This window comes from Toxotes jaculatrix, chromosome 15, assembly GCF_017976425.1.
Source record: "Toxotes jaculatrix isolate fToxJac2 chromosome 15, fToxJac2.pri, whole genome shotgun sequence".
Taxonomy (NCBI): domain Eukaryota; kingdom Metazoa; phylum Chordata; class Actinopteri; family Toxotidae; genus Toxotes; species Toxotes jaculatrix.
Window position 1 is genome coordinate 4,676,377 of NC_054408.1, and position 18,015 is coordinate 4,694,391.

The following is an 18,015-nucleotide window of genomic DNA, read 5'->3' on the forward strand; positions in this document are numbered from 1 at the left end:
CCCCCCACACACACTGGCAGGGTGCCTCACAAGAATCAAGGCTGAATTGCACACACCCATTATAAGGATTACTGATGTTTGAGCAGAGGATAATAGACAAGCCTCATGCAATGTGATGTTTTTCCTTTCAGGCTTGTAGCAGAGGACTGTTTGTTCTGTGAAACGTATGAAGGGTTGTGCTCTCTACAATCATGCTTATGCTTCCCGCCCATCCGTACATTGTTCTACATTCTCTATGGCTAGCTCTGAATGGCAGCTGACACTGTTTCCCGGTGACAGTATTATACATAAATAAATTAAGATTAGGAAAGGGTCTGGGGACTACTTAGGAAAGGAAATTGTGTAATGCTTCAAGTAAGCCCCTTTCAGCGTGCCCCACTGATGGTATAAGGAATTATTATACATTTTCAAAAACTAACCATCAGTTCAAATAGCAAATGAACAAGACTAGGTTAAAACCTTAGTAAGTGACTGGACCACATATGGTCAAAATTTAGGATGTAGTTGAAAACTGGCGGCTCCACTGTAAACAATTACTTTCAACGGAAAGTAGCTGAAGCCAGCTCAAAAAGCTGCTAAATGTTACTGGATGACGTAATAAGATAGTTAACATATTCATGACATCATGGCTTCAGTACTCTCGACTCTATTCTACAGAAAATAGGCAGTCAGAGCTAGAAATTCATGTTCATAGGGCTGGCCTGACGGTTCCAGTGAAAAACAACTTCCCCCATCTAATCACCACTTGTTTAAGCAAGTGGGTTACACCTCTCCGTTCTGTACCACTGATAGAGTACAGTTAGAGAGAATTACAGAATAAGGGTTAGGCTAGAAAAAAATACTATCATATCATCATGCAACAACATCAGAAGGCAAAATGTTACCATTGGCATCATGCAGCTGCAAGGCAATGAATGTTTAAATATGGGGATAAAAGCACCCGTTATCAGACCGTCATAGTGTTGCACTTAGGAAAAAGACGGCATATGGAAGAAATTTAAACATCCCCAACTTCCCCGAACATCTCCATACACCCAACCAGTCTCTGCGTGTCAGACACAGCCCCTCAATTTCTGACACTGGAAAAGGTCTGGAGGAAGGGCTTTCCAAAGCTGTTTCCTGCTGTTGATGGAAAAGGTCTGTCCGACAGCAAGTGTGAGGAATCTGCACTGCCGTTTCTCAATCAGCAAGCTCAGGAATGCAGGGAGCAGGAGAAAAGAGAACATTTCACATACGCAGGTTCCACATAATGATAATAATAGCAAGACTAAAAATAGTAGTAGGCAATAATAGGATTAGTAATAGGACTAATAACTATACAAACAATAACTGCAGATAACTGTTGCAACTGCAACTGGGAGGTTCCCCCGCAAACTGATAAATCAAAGGACAGCAACAGTTTCTTTGCATCTTTTTTGAGATAGGTTTCTTTGATGTGGGAGTTAAAGGACAAAGTAAGCTGCCAGCACCTTCAGTGTGCACAGGGAAAAAGAGAGTATGTACACAAGCCCACAGCAGTATAGTTACTGTAAAGAGTTTTTAGAACAGAATACAGTTGGGGAATTTTATTTGCTGTTTTGCAACTGTGAACAATGTTTTGACTCTTGGTGTCACCTAGTCTCAAAATTGGAGAAAATATTGTTAACTCTACACCTTAATAAGGTGACCTTTGATAATCTTTAAAAACCTTTTACATAATCTCATAATGGAAATCCCCTTGTAAATGTCACCAGAGCACCTCAAGAATGGCGATGCTGTTAGATATTGTCCGCACAACAGCCCAGCTATCAGTATGTCTCTGGCAGCTGTGTACATACATGAAGTAAAAATGTGGCACCTGTCAAAAGATATATTTTCTTTTTAAATAACTGAGCAGTCTGTTTAATTTAAAATAATTTTATATAATATTTCAACATTTAGTTTCACAGCTTTCTGTGGTACAGTTCTTCAAGCCACATAGAAGAAAACTGCAGTAGAGTGAGCCCAGGGTCGGTCATGGAATCATGTGTACCGCGTGCTGCTGTACTGAAAGCTTGTATGCTTTTTCTAGGTCTTGCCTTTGAATAATAAAAGTGAATGTTTTTCTATACAAATGCTGCCACAGTCAGAATGGTGTAACAAAAACAACTTTAAATTTTTCTTTTCTTTTTTTTTTTTTAAAGGAACTGTGCGAGAAGGCATACACTCTTTTTCATAGAAAAAAATGTGTTGTATGTTGTGCACACAGTATTGCAACACAGTGGTGACACTGCACATTTCCCAAGTGAGATTATGTTTTAGCACCAGTCTTTTGTTTCGTTACGCTGTACTCCTGTGATTAAATTCCCAGAACACGTGCTACCTGTACTGAACCCTCACGTTAGCTGTGCTGATAAAATCGCTGGCAACCTTCAAGTCTGGTGGAGCTGCCAAGTCGCATGATTTGCCATGAAATTTCAGTTGCTGTCTCAACACACAAACAGCGTCCTTGAAGAGTATCTCATCAGGCAAATCACTTAAAAACATCTTTGACATAATGTCCAGATGTCCAGAAGTAACATTACATGTTAGGACTGATGTGAAACCCTCAGAATTAAAGAGTGAGGGCTTCTTTTTATGCAAGCTTTACTTGTAAGATGTTTTGGCTGTGTTAACATTTCTTAACCCACTTCTTTCCAGTATTATATTACATACCATATTTGATCTGCACAACTAATGTCAAACAGTCGTGTTTGCTTACAGTACTCCTAGTGTTGTGTGATTCAGGTGATGAGGAATGCCATGTATAAGTATACAATATGTTTCAGATGTTGTCTGGTTTCCATATGCCAAGAATAAAATTGTCTCCTGAAAACATGTTGGATCCTGAGGCATGCGTTTTATAGACAGGCAAACAGAGGGGATAAACAACCTGCCTAATGAGCTGTCTCAGACTTCTCACACTCACTCTCTTGTACAGAGAACACTGCATCTTGATTAACACAAAGTAAAAGATATTAATACGAAGACTAAAAAGCAGAACATCGCTAAAAGACTTGGTTATTATGATACATGAGTACACATCTGCACGTGTATAATAACTTTTAATATCATAACTTTTGTCAGAAGAGTGGAAGCTGAGTCAAGATTGACAAGAACACCTGTCTGTAGCTCACTATAGGTAGTGTGCATGTGCCAACATAAAAACAATAAATAGATAAGAAATACTGCTCTCCTCTGCTTGACAAGCCCCAGCCTTTGTCCACGGGACACAGCCACATCTATGAAAATGATAGAAACGATAGATGCAACAGCTGATAGTCAACTCAGCTTCCAGAGTCATAAGCCTACTACAACTGCAAAAGGCCAATAAATTGTTGTTCTGAGATGTCAAGAGAGATATCTCTTTGGTGTCGTTCTAATTGATGCTTTGGTTGGTCAAGCGCTGCTTGCTTTGCTTGTTCTAACAGCACGTCACTGGTTTGGATCCCATCTGTAAAACCTGAAGATAAGTTTTTCACTTGGTTTAGACAACAGTCTGGAGTCTTCCTGCAGGCACTGAGGGCATGTGGTACCTCAGATTCTTCCAAAAGTTCCTGTTTGAGCACAGTTTGGTGGGTTTGTGGGTTCCAAGAGAAGCTTTCTTCCACTTCAGGGCTCCCTGTTTCTTTTTGATATAGTGAAGAGACTCTGGCAGGCGACTGTAATCCACCGGGCCATCTGGTAAAATCAAATAAAATGTTAACCATATATTCAAATGAACACGTTAAATGTATTGACAGTGTGTTATGCTAAACTTTCACCATAATTAGTGACAATTTTCCCAGTAATAACCCCTGAGGTTTGTTCCCACACTTGCAGCTCATGTGGCTTAATTACCAGGAAATTAATTGTAAATCCTTATTCTTGAGGGAGAAATTCAACATTGTGGAAAACCACTTATTTTATTAATACCACTCTCATGTCTGTACGGTAAATATGAAGCTACTGCGAGCAGCCAGTTAGCTTATTTCAGCATAAAAACTGGAAACAGAAGGTAAGCGGCTATCAGGACGAATTTAACAAGGACCTAGCAGAGTTTATCCTCACCTATTTCCACCAGAATCACTTGAGGGTCGTTCTGGGTCAAAGCATCATGAATGCCGATTTTCTGTTCATAGCATAGCTGGTTCTGGGCATTACACAAGGGTGATGTTTCCTCTGTACTTTTCCCATCAGTGCAGGGCTTTGTTTCAGATGATAGTATGATTATCAGTCTGCGGCACTGACGCAACGTAGCAGCAATAACATCATGCACAGCTGTAAAAGATCATACACAGGAAATGAAGCAAGATATCACCTCAGGGTATCTGCAAACTGAAAACACTCTGGTTTTGAGCTAAAGACCAGACATTTCTGATCTTATTCAACAACTCAACTCATTCTTCCAGTTCCAGGTATCCAGTCATTTTAATTTCAGAATAGAATGAATGGCAATTTGTGACAGCAAACAACGCATCTCCTTATTTTTATTTTTGTTTTGTTTTTTGTCAATGTTAAAAGTCAGTTCACCCAAATTACAAGACTGACGTTTGAGACCTGTGCAACACCCTGAGAAACATTGACACTGTTTCTAGAAAGACGTCTAACTTCCTTCATGTATTCATATGTTTGTAATCAGTGTCTATGAAGATTCTGAAGATTGTGAACTCGTCCAGGTCATGATGTTTGTAAGAGCTTGTAACGCATGAGGTTCTTGAAAACATTTCGCTTCTGGGGTTGTCAACACCTTGAAAGTCGTTGGGGTCACGTGTTAGTCATTGACCAATCTGGCCTCCATGTGAAATGTTTATGACTCATGGCATGAATGGGTGTTAGGCTGCCTGGGGAGAGATCTCAAGACCGCTTTGTAAGTGGCTGACAAGTGCTGTGGTAGCCCACTAACTGAATTATTCTCAGTAACAAATGGGATATGTGGAGAACAATGCAAATTTTGTTAATTATTTCTGCAGTCCATACGGTAACCGTTGGAGATCACAGATTACAGAGAAGAACCCAGATTTGTATTCAGCAGGTGTTTTTAGTGGGAATGACTAAAAATTTAAACAACTGTTTCCAAGAAAACTCCACAAGGTACCTTTATTACATCATGAAATATGAACGAGGAAAGTGCCTGTTCCTGACCTTCTCCAGGGCAGTCGTCCCGTCCTCTGATGTACAGGGAGTAGCCATGTTTATTCTCCAACTCCTCAGGCAGGATCTGCAGGGCAAAACTGGCCACCTCAGCTGAACTCAGGATGTTGGGATGGAGGAAGCTCACATAGCCATCATAGAGCTTCCCATCTGGAACTACAGAGAACATAGCATTGTTTCTGTACAGCTTCAGATGAGCAGAGGATCACTATCATTGCATCTTTCAGCTTTTAAGGATTAACTGTAATATGAATCTATGTCTTATTGACTTTTTAAATGTATTTTTGTATGGAACTTATTTTCATGTTCATTCTGTAATGCTGATGTTTAGCTTTTGTTGTTGTTGTTCCGGATTGAAACAAACAAGCAGACTCCAGGCAGCTGGACAGTTCCACAGAAAAGCACACCCTCTGTAGATAAAACACTGACCTTGTTTGGTAAAATGTCTCAATAGTTTCCTGTAAGCCAACACCACATCTACTTTAAAAAAGAGGAAGGCTGCAGCTAGGGCCTGAAGAGCCAAGGAGGCAGCAATGCAGAGGGCAACAGTAATGTGGAGGACACTGTGGTCAGCTGGAGAGAGGAGAAGAGGAGGCAGACAGATTAAACATTCAAATCTTTCAGGAATTGGTCTGTGGGAATTTCTGGGCAGCTAGCAGTTTGTTTATCACATTTCAAACACAAAGGTAATTTGTCATGCTCTCAGTTGGAAAAAATAAACGAAATAGCATTTAACCCTCAAAGAAGTTTTAAGAGACCCAGGACCATATTACACCCTGTCTGGTTTATTAAGTTATGCCAAATCCCTTGTATTCCTGACACTGTTTAAAATCAAATACTTGGTCCTGTTTTTGTTCTGACCAGATCATCCAACCTCTTTTCTTAGGGCAAGGTCGAGGCACCGGTAAGAGAAACACTGGAGACACCCTCAGCAGCTGTTCTAAAGCGATGGGGTACGGTCGCTATCACTGGCGCCACAGTCAAATGCTGATTCCTTCTGCAGCATCATAGACCAGTTCAAGCATCTCACACCACCATGATGTGGAATCACTTTTATGAGAGCCCTGGGAGAGCAACTCAGATTGCCCGAAGACATTGTGGAGACCACCCTTAGACCAGATATCGTGCTAGTCTCTGAAACATTTAAGCATGTGGTTATGCTGTTTCAGCCTCCACAATGTGTTGACAGAAAGTCTGTAGAGTTAAAATTTCCCTTAACTGGAAATAAGAGTCCTACCCAAAACAACCCCAGACTGAAAGGTACACAAAAAAATGTGTCCACATACTTTTGGCCATATAGTCTAGCTGCAAAGGTATTATGATTGTGACATTGCTGAAACATTTGGTGATAAATTCCTTCTAAACATAGGTACAAAGTCTTTTTTCTCACCTTTCTTTTGAACAGATTTGGGATGAGATTTTTCTTCTTTTAGGAGTTACTATTTACACTTCAACATTCATATTCTGTAAATGCAGTAAATGCCAGTATTTAAAGGTTGAATGATTAAATGATGGTTAAATAAACTTTCATTGTTTTCTGAAATTTGATTCCAAATATTTTTATTACATTGGTTCAAAACAGTTTGTAAATCTGTATTTTGGCCATGTCTGTGCTCTTTGGGGTTAATATTGAAGTTGATGTAATGTCACTGTAATGTTTGACAGAACAGGACAAAAAGAAAAGAGAAGAAAATACCTTCTTGAAGCAACACCAAGCCGTCTTTCGCTCCAACTGCGTTTATTACATAGCAAATGATGGAGACATTCAGGAACTGACGAAGAACTTTAGAGATGGACAGAGTGGACAGACCATACACCCTGCCTTTGTCGTGGACACTAAAAGGGACGGAAGCAATCAGTCAGTCATCCATCAAACAGTGCATCAGTCAGTATGTCTTCTGTGTAGGTCTGTTAATTCTTTAATGATGTTGAATGTTGAAATGTTGTGAGTGGAGTGTTTTGTCATTTTGGCACTGGGTGGTTGCAGAGTTTGAGTCCCTTTCCCAAGAAGTGTTTACGTGTTTAACGTGTTTTGTTTACAGCCACCACCCCATGACTATGTAAGGCTGAAACAGAGGAGAGGAGGAAGCAACTCACTATTTCCAGGACTGTTGAAGTTCCTTGTGATCCTCGGCGTAGGTTCCGTTAATAATCCAGTACATGAGAGTGTCATTGTCCTCACTGAAGCCTATGTAAGCTAAACATGTCAGCTCTGCTCGCCCACCTGGTCATCAGTGAAATTAAAAAACAAAGCAGCGTTCACTCTACATGTCCTGGTGTTTTGATAGAATTGGTTACAGGTTACAGATGTCAAGCCACTGAAAATTTTAAACAACCGATTTGGGAAAAAGTCTAAAACCTGCACGTCAAAGCCCTCATAGTTCCTGAAAGGCTGATTTCTGACAAAATCAAGCCGAATCAATAGATGATAAACCCAATCAGACACGATTTCATGGACTGGACAACTGTCATGTCAAATTTGTCACCAAAAAAGATTTGAACAGTGTATATCAGTAAAACTTTTTTTTTGTATCAGCAGAGGCTAGACTGCAGAGTGTTTGTGTAGAAGCACACACTCTCACAGCACACTGAATCAGTCTGGGCTTGTTAGAACTCTAAATTCCTTTGGATTCAGCCCTCTTAAAGTCAAGCAACGCACATCACATGTTGGTAGTGGAGACGAGAGGTGTGAGTAGGTCATCCTGAAATTTGTTGGCAGACTGATTTATCATTTTTAGAGGCCAGAAGAGGTGAAGCAAGCAGAATTCCTATGTAATTTAAATAAAGAAGAGTGAGTGGGACTTTCACTGGAAGGGGTGCTTCTTCGCTGCTTCCCAAAAGGTAGATTGGGTGTTGGCACTTGATTCATCGCTTGATTTTACACTCTCCCATAGTCAAATTTCCAGGGCCGCAAATTTTCCTGTTGGAGTCTTGTTTTGATATCTAAAATGCTTGTGTGAATATTAACTTGAGCACTTGCTTTGAACAGAGCACTGGGGAGATCAGTGACGTGATTGAGTTTTCCAAATTTTCTTCAGATTCAAAACAAATTGACTCATGACTCTTTTCAAGCATTTACTTTAAGTGCACCAGTGGGGAAGCCAAGGGGGAAATACTCCTTCCAACATAAATAAACCTGTATGAATTATGCAATTTGCATTTGTAGTAGATGACATCTTGTTAGCTCAGACCTCACAGAGATACAGTATGTGTGTGTGTGTGTATCACTGTGGAAGTGTTTATAATCTGTGATAATCTGTGTGAGTGTTACTTGCCTACTTCAACCATCACAACATCCCCCTGAGGGAACAACAGCTCGGGCTCTGGCACAACTCCAGGCTCATCTGTAAAGATTTAAGGCACATGGAACAGAAACTAAAGTACAATATAAGAAGATCAACTGAAACTGTGCCATTAAGGAAAGCCAAATAAACTGAGATGAACTCTGTGACGAAGTGCAGCCCCTGTAACTGTGGCTTCAGATAAACAGCACTGCATATAATATGAATCATTTCCACATCAATGACAGTGACCTCTTGATTGAAAAAAAAAATGAAGGCATCTCAAAAGGGAATCACTCAAAGACATTTAAGTGAAGGCTTTAGTGACTGACAGTACATACCGCTGTTAATAGTCAGCTGGATGCTGCGTGCAGCGGTGTACTGCCTGCCATTCCAGCTAATGTCCACCAGGCAAGTGTATTTCCCAGCATCCGTCTCTGAGGCTGCTGGTAATCTCATGAAGCCATTTTCATCTACAGAGATGGGCTCCAGTGGGCGGCAGTCCTACACACAGAAACACAGGCTGTAATTATTTTTTACAGCACAAGTACAAACTTTATTTACAGGGCGCTTTTCAAAAACCTTAGTTACAAAGTGCCACATGCAAGGCAACAAATTGAAAGCCGACAAAAAAAATAGTGGACCATTTATTCTGGGAGGGCCCCTTTCATACACATGTGATGTGTATCTGCAACAGAAGAACTATAGCACCTGATGTCAACAAGGTGGGGATGATGATTTGTTTGGTCATGCTTACTGTTTACATCAGGACATTTTTACATGTTCCTGGTGTGTACAGTAGGGGGCAGTGTTGCATATAACAAGCCAGAATTTAAAGGAAGTCACAAACCAAAAATCTGTTTATCAACCAGACATAAGGAATAAATGTATACCCCTGAAAAGACATGACATAAATTAGTATAGGTCTATGCAGTTTCTGTTCTTGCCATTGCTGTGCTTTGACGCTTTTAAGCTTATACTGATGTGTGTGTCCACTTGGCTCTGTGCTACATTCTTCATCCTTCTCTGGTGGGTCAAACTGATATACAAGATACAAGATGAGTAAGGCACATAAACGCATCATGAACAAAACAGCACATGAATGTCACAGGTTTTTTTAATACCTTCATCCATCTTATGCTCCTTGTGCTATTCAGTCGTAAGATCTCTGTCTGTTTGCAAGGAAGACCTCCTCTGACTCCCTTGTAGATGGATACGGTCTCAGGTGGATCAGGACACTCTCCATTGGACACCAACACCTTAAATGACATCTTCAGTTTTCCGGTGTTATCCCTAAAGAGAAGGAGATAAACACTGAGACAGCTGCAGAAAAGGCAAACCTGAGTTCTACTAACACACATGACTTTACACTGTATGGGTCTTGTAATACCAGACTCATCTGTAAGGCATTTAAATGTGCTATGGTTTGAAATTCTAATCTATCTCTGCTAAAGGTGGACACTGGAGCCGGGCTTGTGTTTTTTGTTTTAAACACTACAGATGCAGTCAAACCTACAAATTACCTTTTCTCACAGGTGTAGGTTCCATTATGAGAAGTCCGCACAGGTAGAAAATACAGTAAGCCATCCCTGACTTCCACTCCGGTGGGCAGGCTTACGTCGTGCCCCCCTGCTCTGCTCCAGGTCACATTGGTGTGAGCACCAGCAATGAGGCACCTCAGCAAAAAGAGGTGGCCAGTGCTCACGTAGTAGGTCTCTATCTCCCCACAGTGGCCTGGACGTGACAGTGCAAAGAGAGATCAGTCATTTGTGATTCAATGCCATGAGTAAAAACCTGAACATTAAGACACCAGAATACATGAATGACATGCTGCTACAACACAACAGTGTGTGTAGAATTCCTGGAGTAAATAGAGATGTGCATTTAATATCTCAGGTTTTAGGTGTTCTCTGGCACAGACTGGCACTTGGCATGCATGAAAAGGGTAAGACAACCCTTACTGTAACTTCAACCCACAAATTCATCCATTCATTCATTCATTACCTCTGCCAAGGAGGTTATGTTTTCTGTGCTGTTTGTTTGTTTTCTAATTGGCAGAGTATCTCCAAAACTCTTTATGAGATTTTTATGGAAGTAGTTATAAAGTTCAGCCAGTGGACATTTTGAAAGAGACCGGTATACCGATACATGACAATCATAAACATTTGTTTATTTGACGTCAGTAATGAGCTTCTTTAAATAAAAAAAGACAGGTGAGCAGCTCCACTGCATTGCAAGCACTGATGATGAGAGAGAGAGACGACGATGCTCATTCACTTTTTAACCCAAAGTCCAATTTACGTCCAAGACTGGATGCCACAACAGTATAAATTCAGCTTTATGGAGGATCATCTGGTTTTTTTTTTCAAACAGTTTAAAAATGAATCATCACATAGAGAACAAGAGTACAGAACAGGGACAAAAAAAAAGAGGCATAACAGTCCAGGCAGGAAATGAAAGGTTCCCTGCCCACTCTTTAAAAAAAGTTGTGAAGTCAAATGACTGTTTGGTGACACACTTAGAGCTGTTTTAATCCATGTTCCAACTGTAAAATGGTGTACAGTGCACACTTTCACACAGCCAGCCTTGAAAGTGGCATTTAGTTGATGGCTCCAATTATTAAAAAACAAAAAGAAAAAAGAAATGAAGGGTGTTGATAAGAAAAAAACTTAAAGTGCATGTTATATTTGTTTTCTTTAGAAGTACTGTTGTCTTTTATTTCTAAAGTAGCTCTACATCCTCATTTACCCTGTTGTGCACGCAGTTGCAGTGCTGCGTTCACGCAAAGTTGTCAGAATGGGACGAACGAACTTCACGTTGAAGTACCACTCGAGCTGTGATTATTTATAAATTCGCTATTTTAAATGTTTGTACAGGTTAGTTAACGTCACTACTCTACGGTACACTCTACGATATATAGTTAAATATCTACATCTGTTGTATTTGTCTTAATAGACATTTCTAGATTCCCTAGAACTCATATTTGTATTATGACATCTGGCAGGCTAAACTGTTTTTTTCTCGCTCGGATCGTATTTATGCACTGAACGTGAACGCAGCATTGGACAGAATTCAGTTGGCGGGCAAATCAAACCCTGTGATGTGTACGACTGTGAGCCAAACCGAGGCTGGACGAAAGAAAACCAAACAAATAAACAAGCAAACGATGAAACAGACACCTACGACGATAATAAATAAAGTCGCACAGTGGATACAAAGCTGATTCCGAACGCTCCTGGGATTCAGTAAGGTGGATTCACGCTTCTGCACACAAGAAGGCAAAGGACAGACCAAAGGTAAGACAGCCGACTCTGCTGCTACCTGCCGAAGTTTGCCGCAGGCCTGTTTGTTTTGTTTTTTGTTTGTTTGTTTTGATTTTTGTTTGTTTGTTTGGGTTTTTTGTGCTCTCTGACCGACTTTTACACCGAGTGGGAAGTGGTGTATCACCCGAAAGTGTTGTTGACTTGTTTAGGAATTGATCACATTTTCACCGTTTTTGGCTTTAGAGTGGAGCTGATCCACCTTTTCCTTTGATTTGTGTTTTGAGCATGTGTTGTTTGGTGTCTATGATTAGGCTCTGATATATAAATATATCCTGGAGTTTCATTTCCATCAGTAGTTTCAGTACCTTTGTTGTTGTGATGCGTTGTTTGTTTACTAAATTAAGTTTTGGATTTGGATTGGACTGGTGTAATTCAGGTTTGGTAGAGGTAGCAGACTGATGGAGCTGGACAAGAAAGTTTTGCATTTTGGAAGTCATCAGTAGACGATCAGCATGCTGACTGACTGACTGACTGGTGTGCAGAAAACAAGTTGCTGTCTCTCCTTTTGATGTTTTCCTGTTGCTGATGTACTGGGTAAATCCTGTATTGACATATACAGGTGCTGATGAATGAAGCCTCACTTTTGTACGATGCATTTTTGCACAAGATGTCTGATATTTATGCTGTTTGTTAACAAACAGTGTGATTTTTGTGCGGATTACCTGTATTGAAGGCCACGTGCTATGAGTTTGTGTTTCTCTGCATGTGTGTTCTTCACTGACCTACAACTGTGTGTGAAACCAGGCTTTTTGTTTCATTTCCTCTTGCATCCAAACTGATTTTTAAAAATGTAGCCAATTAATTTCCTGTCAATGGACTAATTGATTAACTGACTGACTGTACTCTCCATAAAAAAAAAATCAACTATAAGGGGCAGGAAGAGCTTTGTTTGCCAGTTACTGTGACAGATGTAAATCTATTATACTGTTATATTTAATTGACAAAGTTGAATGTAATCAGTAGATGTGAGACACTATACAGAAATTATGTTGGCATCTTAGTGAAGTGTGTTATCAGCTGGCTGCAGCATTTTATTGCTGTCAAAAAGTTTTAGAAACGTGACATAGACCACGAGGTGCTTCAGCACAACATGTTTAAACATGTTTCCTTAACTGACAGCAAACTTTGCCAGTGCAGTGCTTTTCTTGAGTTGACTCAAATGTCACTGATGTTAGAGAATCCTTGAATTCTTCAACAGGGGAGTCTAGAAAATCAGTGTTTGCCCACAGGTTGAGAATTTACTCGTTTGTGGTAGGTGGCATAGCTTGTGACTGATGTGCAAGCAGATACTCATGCAGTTTAGAGGGGAGATTTTGTTGTGGCTAAAATTTACGTCCCCTAAATGCCTCACATGCAGACTATTGGTTGCACACAAAGCCTCTAGCCTCCTCTCAGTCACTGTAGCATTCACCACTCTGACAGGTGTGTGGCCAAAAATGAGTTAATTTGAAAAGAGTGAAATAAGGTGTTAGAATGTAAGACTTGTCTAACTTGAACCCGAGTGATGTTGTGTTCCTGGGTCAGTTGTGCTCTGCCTGGGTGGGCCCCCCAAATAGAGCCTATTGAAGGGAAGTTTTGAAATTTTACCTGCTTCCTCCTTCTACATATTATGTGAGAAAAATGGAACAGAAAAAAAAAAATCTTTTCACACACCCTGAAACTGACTCAAACTTAAAAAAAAACAAAAAAAAAACCTTAGTAGTAACTGATTTTATAACTTCAGCCTTTTGTTCAAAGCTGGTTTTTAGTTGTGTAACTTCACACTGAGTCAGTAATTTCCTTTCTAACACAATTCTGACGTCTTTCAGGTAAGAGACTTCCTGGAGACTCAACCGTATAAGTGCTAGGGTAAATGTTTGGTCTCTTTGACCTATTTAGTCAACAGGAGGAAGGCTGAAAGAACCCGCTGACTGTTCAAACGTTTACACCTCAACATTTGTAAAATATCATTTTATGTCATGAGATGAATGTCGTGACGAGGTCTGCTTTTTGCTTCTCACCGAGCCACACGTCTTTTGATTGGCTTTTTGATTGGTCAGCTGTCTGTTTCCAGATTGCCATTGTGTTACTTTACTGATAGCTGAAGTGAGGAGGGGGAAGGACCCACCCTTTGTCTCAGCAATCTAGCTTCACTTGTTTAGCTGGCAGCTTGTCAGAGACATACTGCAGTAGATAAGAGAATGAGACACGGGAGGTTTGGAGAAGGTCTGTGTGATAATAAGGCAACAACACAACATGATGAACAGTTAAGCTTGAACAGTAGATATTTTTATATGCTATTAGAAGTTGAGCATATCCATAACATTAACTTTCCTCAGTGCACAAACCAGAGCTCTTGTCATTAGGAAGGACTGAGTGTGTTTAAATCAAATCACAGTTTAATTAGCCGCCTCCTTCCCAGATGAACAGCAGGATGTGAGAGTAGTGAGCTAAGTGGCAGCTGGTGCTGCAGGGAACCTTTGTCAGATTTTTAAAGTTAGTTACATAAAGAAAATACGTGAGTGAGCAGAGTTTAGGCTATTTTACTCCGTATTTTAGATTGAAGTGTTTATTGTATGGTTCAGAAATATATCTTGCCCACCTGACCAATAATTAAATACAAGATTAAATAAAAGAAATTGTCTCAAAATGTGCATCATCTGTTGGTGATCGTCTCTCCAATGGAACTCCAATGGAATGGATTGTTGACATGAGTTTGTTTGGGAAAAATTACTTTCATAATCATCACTGGTTAGATGTACCAGATATTACTAAATCTGGTAAATGCACCAGACAGACGGTTACGTAGGTAATCAGAGAATGCGTTTGCGTGGTTAGTCCGGTTACTGGAAATGCATGTGGCAGGTCAGCAGTTTGATTTCCATGCTGCCTCCGATGTTATTTGCGATGCACGGTTTGCTTGTTTAAAATGTATTAGTGATAGAAGATGCTGTCCTCCTCCTGCAGGGATTTCCCTCACTGTGTGCAAAGGTCCTTTATTATTTTTGCTCAGACCTTTTGCATGGGAGGTCCTAAGAAACATGATGTGTCAGTCTTGTTGTGGTCTTCCTGCATTTTGCAGGAAAAACACACGACCCCCCTGCAGTACCTCTGCGGACCCCCTAGGGGTCACAGATCCCCTGTTGAAGACCTCTGATTTAGGCCATGATACTGTGCCATGCCAAGGCCAGCATAATGTCCCACCAGCATGTGATTTGGTTGCACCCTTTTGTTTTCCTGTGAACCGGGAGTTCCTCTTTCACAGTGTTACAGGCCGTGTTGAATTTGATGGCCATTTGATTCTCCTCTGTTGAGTGATTGCTCTCATCTAACCGTTGAAAAGAAGCGGGGAGGAGCTCCGTGTTTCAGGTGATGCACTGGTTCGTGCAGGTTTTGTGTTTCTTACTGCAGTGCAAAGATTCAAGCTTAAACTGTGTTGACCTGGAAACAACCTTAGAGTTGTGGATGGGCCAAAGTGCTTACATTACGCACACAGCACAAACAAGAGCCACAGGTAATGTGTCACTGTGTAGCCACTGTGGTTGACTTCATTAGCTCAGTTGGCAGCCTCTTCTTCACCAGATGTGTCTGTGAGGGGGGGCTCTCGTTTGCTCTCTCTCCTCATTTTGTTTTGTAAAATAATTGGCTTTAACACCACAGGGACATTAAGGGACACCACAACAGCCTAATGATCATCATACACTCTCACGAATACAACATGTGAAATTTTAACTCGCACAGTCTCAAAAAATAGTTGCATATGTGACCATTTCGGTCATGGACTGCTTCAACTGAGTGCACACATCCACTTTAATGATGACTTTAGGATACAGGGCAGCTGTGTGCGAGTGTTTGCTCCCCAGCAGGGACAGACTGGATAAAGTAGAATTCACACATTGTTCAGTTGACTTCCACGGCCTCATATCTAATAACCACAGAAAATATTTCTTCAACAAATACAACCTGATTTCACATCAGTGTGTGGAGTCTTGTTTATCTGTCCAGTCTATCCCTCCTCTAGATTCCCTACGAGACAGCCAGTCAGCTAACATCCTGAGTGGCAACAGTGGCACAAACTGTGGAAATTACTCACATCACAGTTTGAGGCTGATTTGTTTTTTTAAGTCAAAATTAAGTTATTGTTCATGGGTTACTTTATGCTGTTGTGCTGAGGATGACACTTTGCGTCTGTGAAAGCTTAAATTGTTACGGTCATGTCACAAACTACTTATTGTCTTTACATTTAGCTTTCCTCCACATTTGAAAGACATTTCTAACAAGTAGTTTTTAAGCAGGTTTCCCAATGCCTGTTTAACAGGTTATAAACAGGAAGTAGTATATGAAATTGTCACTGTACAGGCCATGTGTGGTAACTTTCAGTTTATTATTTAACTAATGTTAAATTACATAAATATGCCCCTGAGACTTTGTCTGAAATGAGCTCGATATAGTTCATGTTGTGCAGCTTCACCTATGTATAGTTCTGTCCTTAGTGGGTATTAGCATGTTAATTCTTTGACAGGAACAATACTGAAACTGAAAATGCTCAAATCTAAGACTCAGCAAATTTACAGCAACAACTGGACAGTGTCTTTGTGTTAAAGACTTCTTGTAAAACAACCAAAGTCAGGAGTTGGGAAATTATTTCCAGCAGTAGAAGTTTTTAGTGTGTAAAGGACTGAGAAGTTTTGTGATGATCAGTACTCACTGTGTGCGACAGCAAATGCCAGAGATAGCAGTGTAGCCAGCGAGCAGACCCAGCCTGCCACTGCCATGGTTCTCATCTGTGGGACTGAACAGGTCACATTTCATTAAAGTCCTGTGTGATTTCTCAGACATGGCTCATGTTCTCAGCCACGCCAACCCTCTGCAATAAATAAAGTTTCTTGACACATTTCCTGACGGGTCTTTGACTCGATGAGACTCCAGTAAGGGGAAGTGGGAGATACCCAGCTGACACAAAGAAGGCAGGGCTGAAACACTCCCAGTGAAGTCCCAGGATGTTCCACTGATTGGGTGTTTATTTGGAAAAGGTTAAACATTTAAAGAAGCTCCCTCTCTGTTCAGCTGTGTGCTATTAGGAATTTGGCACTCTGAGTTTTACTCAGATATTTATGTTGTATCCTGGAGAAAAGTAATATGTCCTGTAGTAATTATTGATTAGTAATTAGTACTTTTTAACAATAGCATTGCATTGACACTAATATCCTAGTAAGGGACTTTTCAGCACGAGTGAACTGAAAATTAAATGCTAGAAAGGGTACAACTTAATGGTAAATTAGTAATATAATTAAACTTAACAGGTTGTTAATAATAAGATGACTTTGAGTGTCAAGAAAGGCACCTATAAATAAAATGATTTTTTATTATTATTATAATTATTATAAGATCTTTTTTTTAAATAATATTCATAAAAAGGACATATCTAATGCATTTTATAAGTAAACAACACACAGACATAAAGAGAAACTAAAAATTACAACAGAGGTGATGCCCATATTGACCTAAAAGAGCACTTTGTAAACAGTCTGGGCTAAAAAGCACTAGTGTATATGATTTCTAAGTCATAGACGTGGCTAAATACGGGGGAACAGTAGGTAAGCCGGTGAATCACGAATAAAATTAGCTTTTCATTTTACTATTTCATTCATAATTACTTAGAATTGACTGTGTACTAATATACAGTAAGTCTGGACAAGAAACAATGAATTTTTTTGTTTGCCTTATAATTTTTTGACATTGCTCTGAAATATCCTTTTCAAGTATCCCTTACCATAAAGTTGTACCCCACAAAGCAGAGAGACACACTCAGACCCTCCACTGCTGAACAATAAAAAGTATAATCGGGGTTATAAATAAAATATATTTTATAAATAACTAAAAAAATAATAAAGATATTTTATAATAAATGTTGGAACTATGGGATATCACATAACACTGTAAGTGATACTATGACTAAAACAACTGAGTCAGGTTGAAACCAATACTGAATTTCACTGACACTGAATCACGAATAAAAAAAATTATACTATAGACGTACTGTATGACAAAGTAATCATTATGTAAACTTATCATGCATTACCATATACAGTACAGAGTAAAATTGCTTAAAGTTAGGAAGCTTAATGTAGGAAGAGCAGACTCCAACTTTAATTTGAATGATAATTTTAACTTACCAAGCTGAGTGGTTTTAAAGATAGCTGCCTCTTCCTTGCCCTAAAACTTTGAAGAGCTGCTGGGTTTTCCCTCTTCCTGTCTTCACAGCATTTTGTGCCGTTCCACCTGCCCCTGCATGAAATTTC

General features: G+C 39.9%; 1 protein-coding gene across 2 annotated transcripts; it reads right to left on the minus strand.

Moving 5' to 3' along the window:
* Positions 1–1,580: 1,580 nt before the first annotated feature.
* On the minus strand, positions 1,581–18,015 carry LOC121194906 (interleukin-1 receptor type 1). Of its 2 annotated transcripts, XM_041058043.1 has the most exons (12): positions 17,890–18,015; positions 16,422–16,505; positions 9,935–10,145; positions 9,536–9,704; positions 8,753–8,915; positions 8,406–8,474; positions 7,228–7,354; positions 6,827–6,966; positions 5,560–5,703; positions 5,122–5,286; positions 4,048–4,257; positions 1,581–3,678 (listed from the first exon to the last, which is right to left on the minus strand). In XM_041058043.1, the coding sequence occupies exons 2-12, from the start codon at positions 16,495–16,497 to the stop codon at positions 3,485–3,487; spliced, it is 1,668 nt and encodes a 555-aa protein (XP_040913977.1). In that variant the 5' UTR covers positions 16,498–16,505; positions 17,890–18,015; the 3' UTR covers positions 1,581–3,484. The 2 variants fall into 2 exon arrangements, with proteins under 2 accessions (XP_040913977.1, XP_040913976.1); XM_041058042.1 differs by lacking the exon at positions 17,890–18,015 and having other exon boundaries at positions 16,422–16,651.

Bases quoted from the DNA above. Each gene is read 5' to 3' on its own strand.
- LOC121194906 (XM_041058043.1), bottom strand. From the start codon at position 16,497: ATGAGAACCATGGCAGTGGCAGGCTGGGTCTGCTCGCTGGCTACACTG. The intron at 9,705-9,934 runs GTAATTTGTAGG...CCTTCTCTTTAG, and splicing joins ACCTACACCTGTGAGAAAAG to GGATAACACCGGAAAACTGA. The intron at 5,704-6,826 runs GTATTTTCTTCT...TCCTCTCTCCAG, and splicing joins CTTGGTGTTGCTTCAAGAAG to CTGACCACAGTGTCCTCCAC.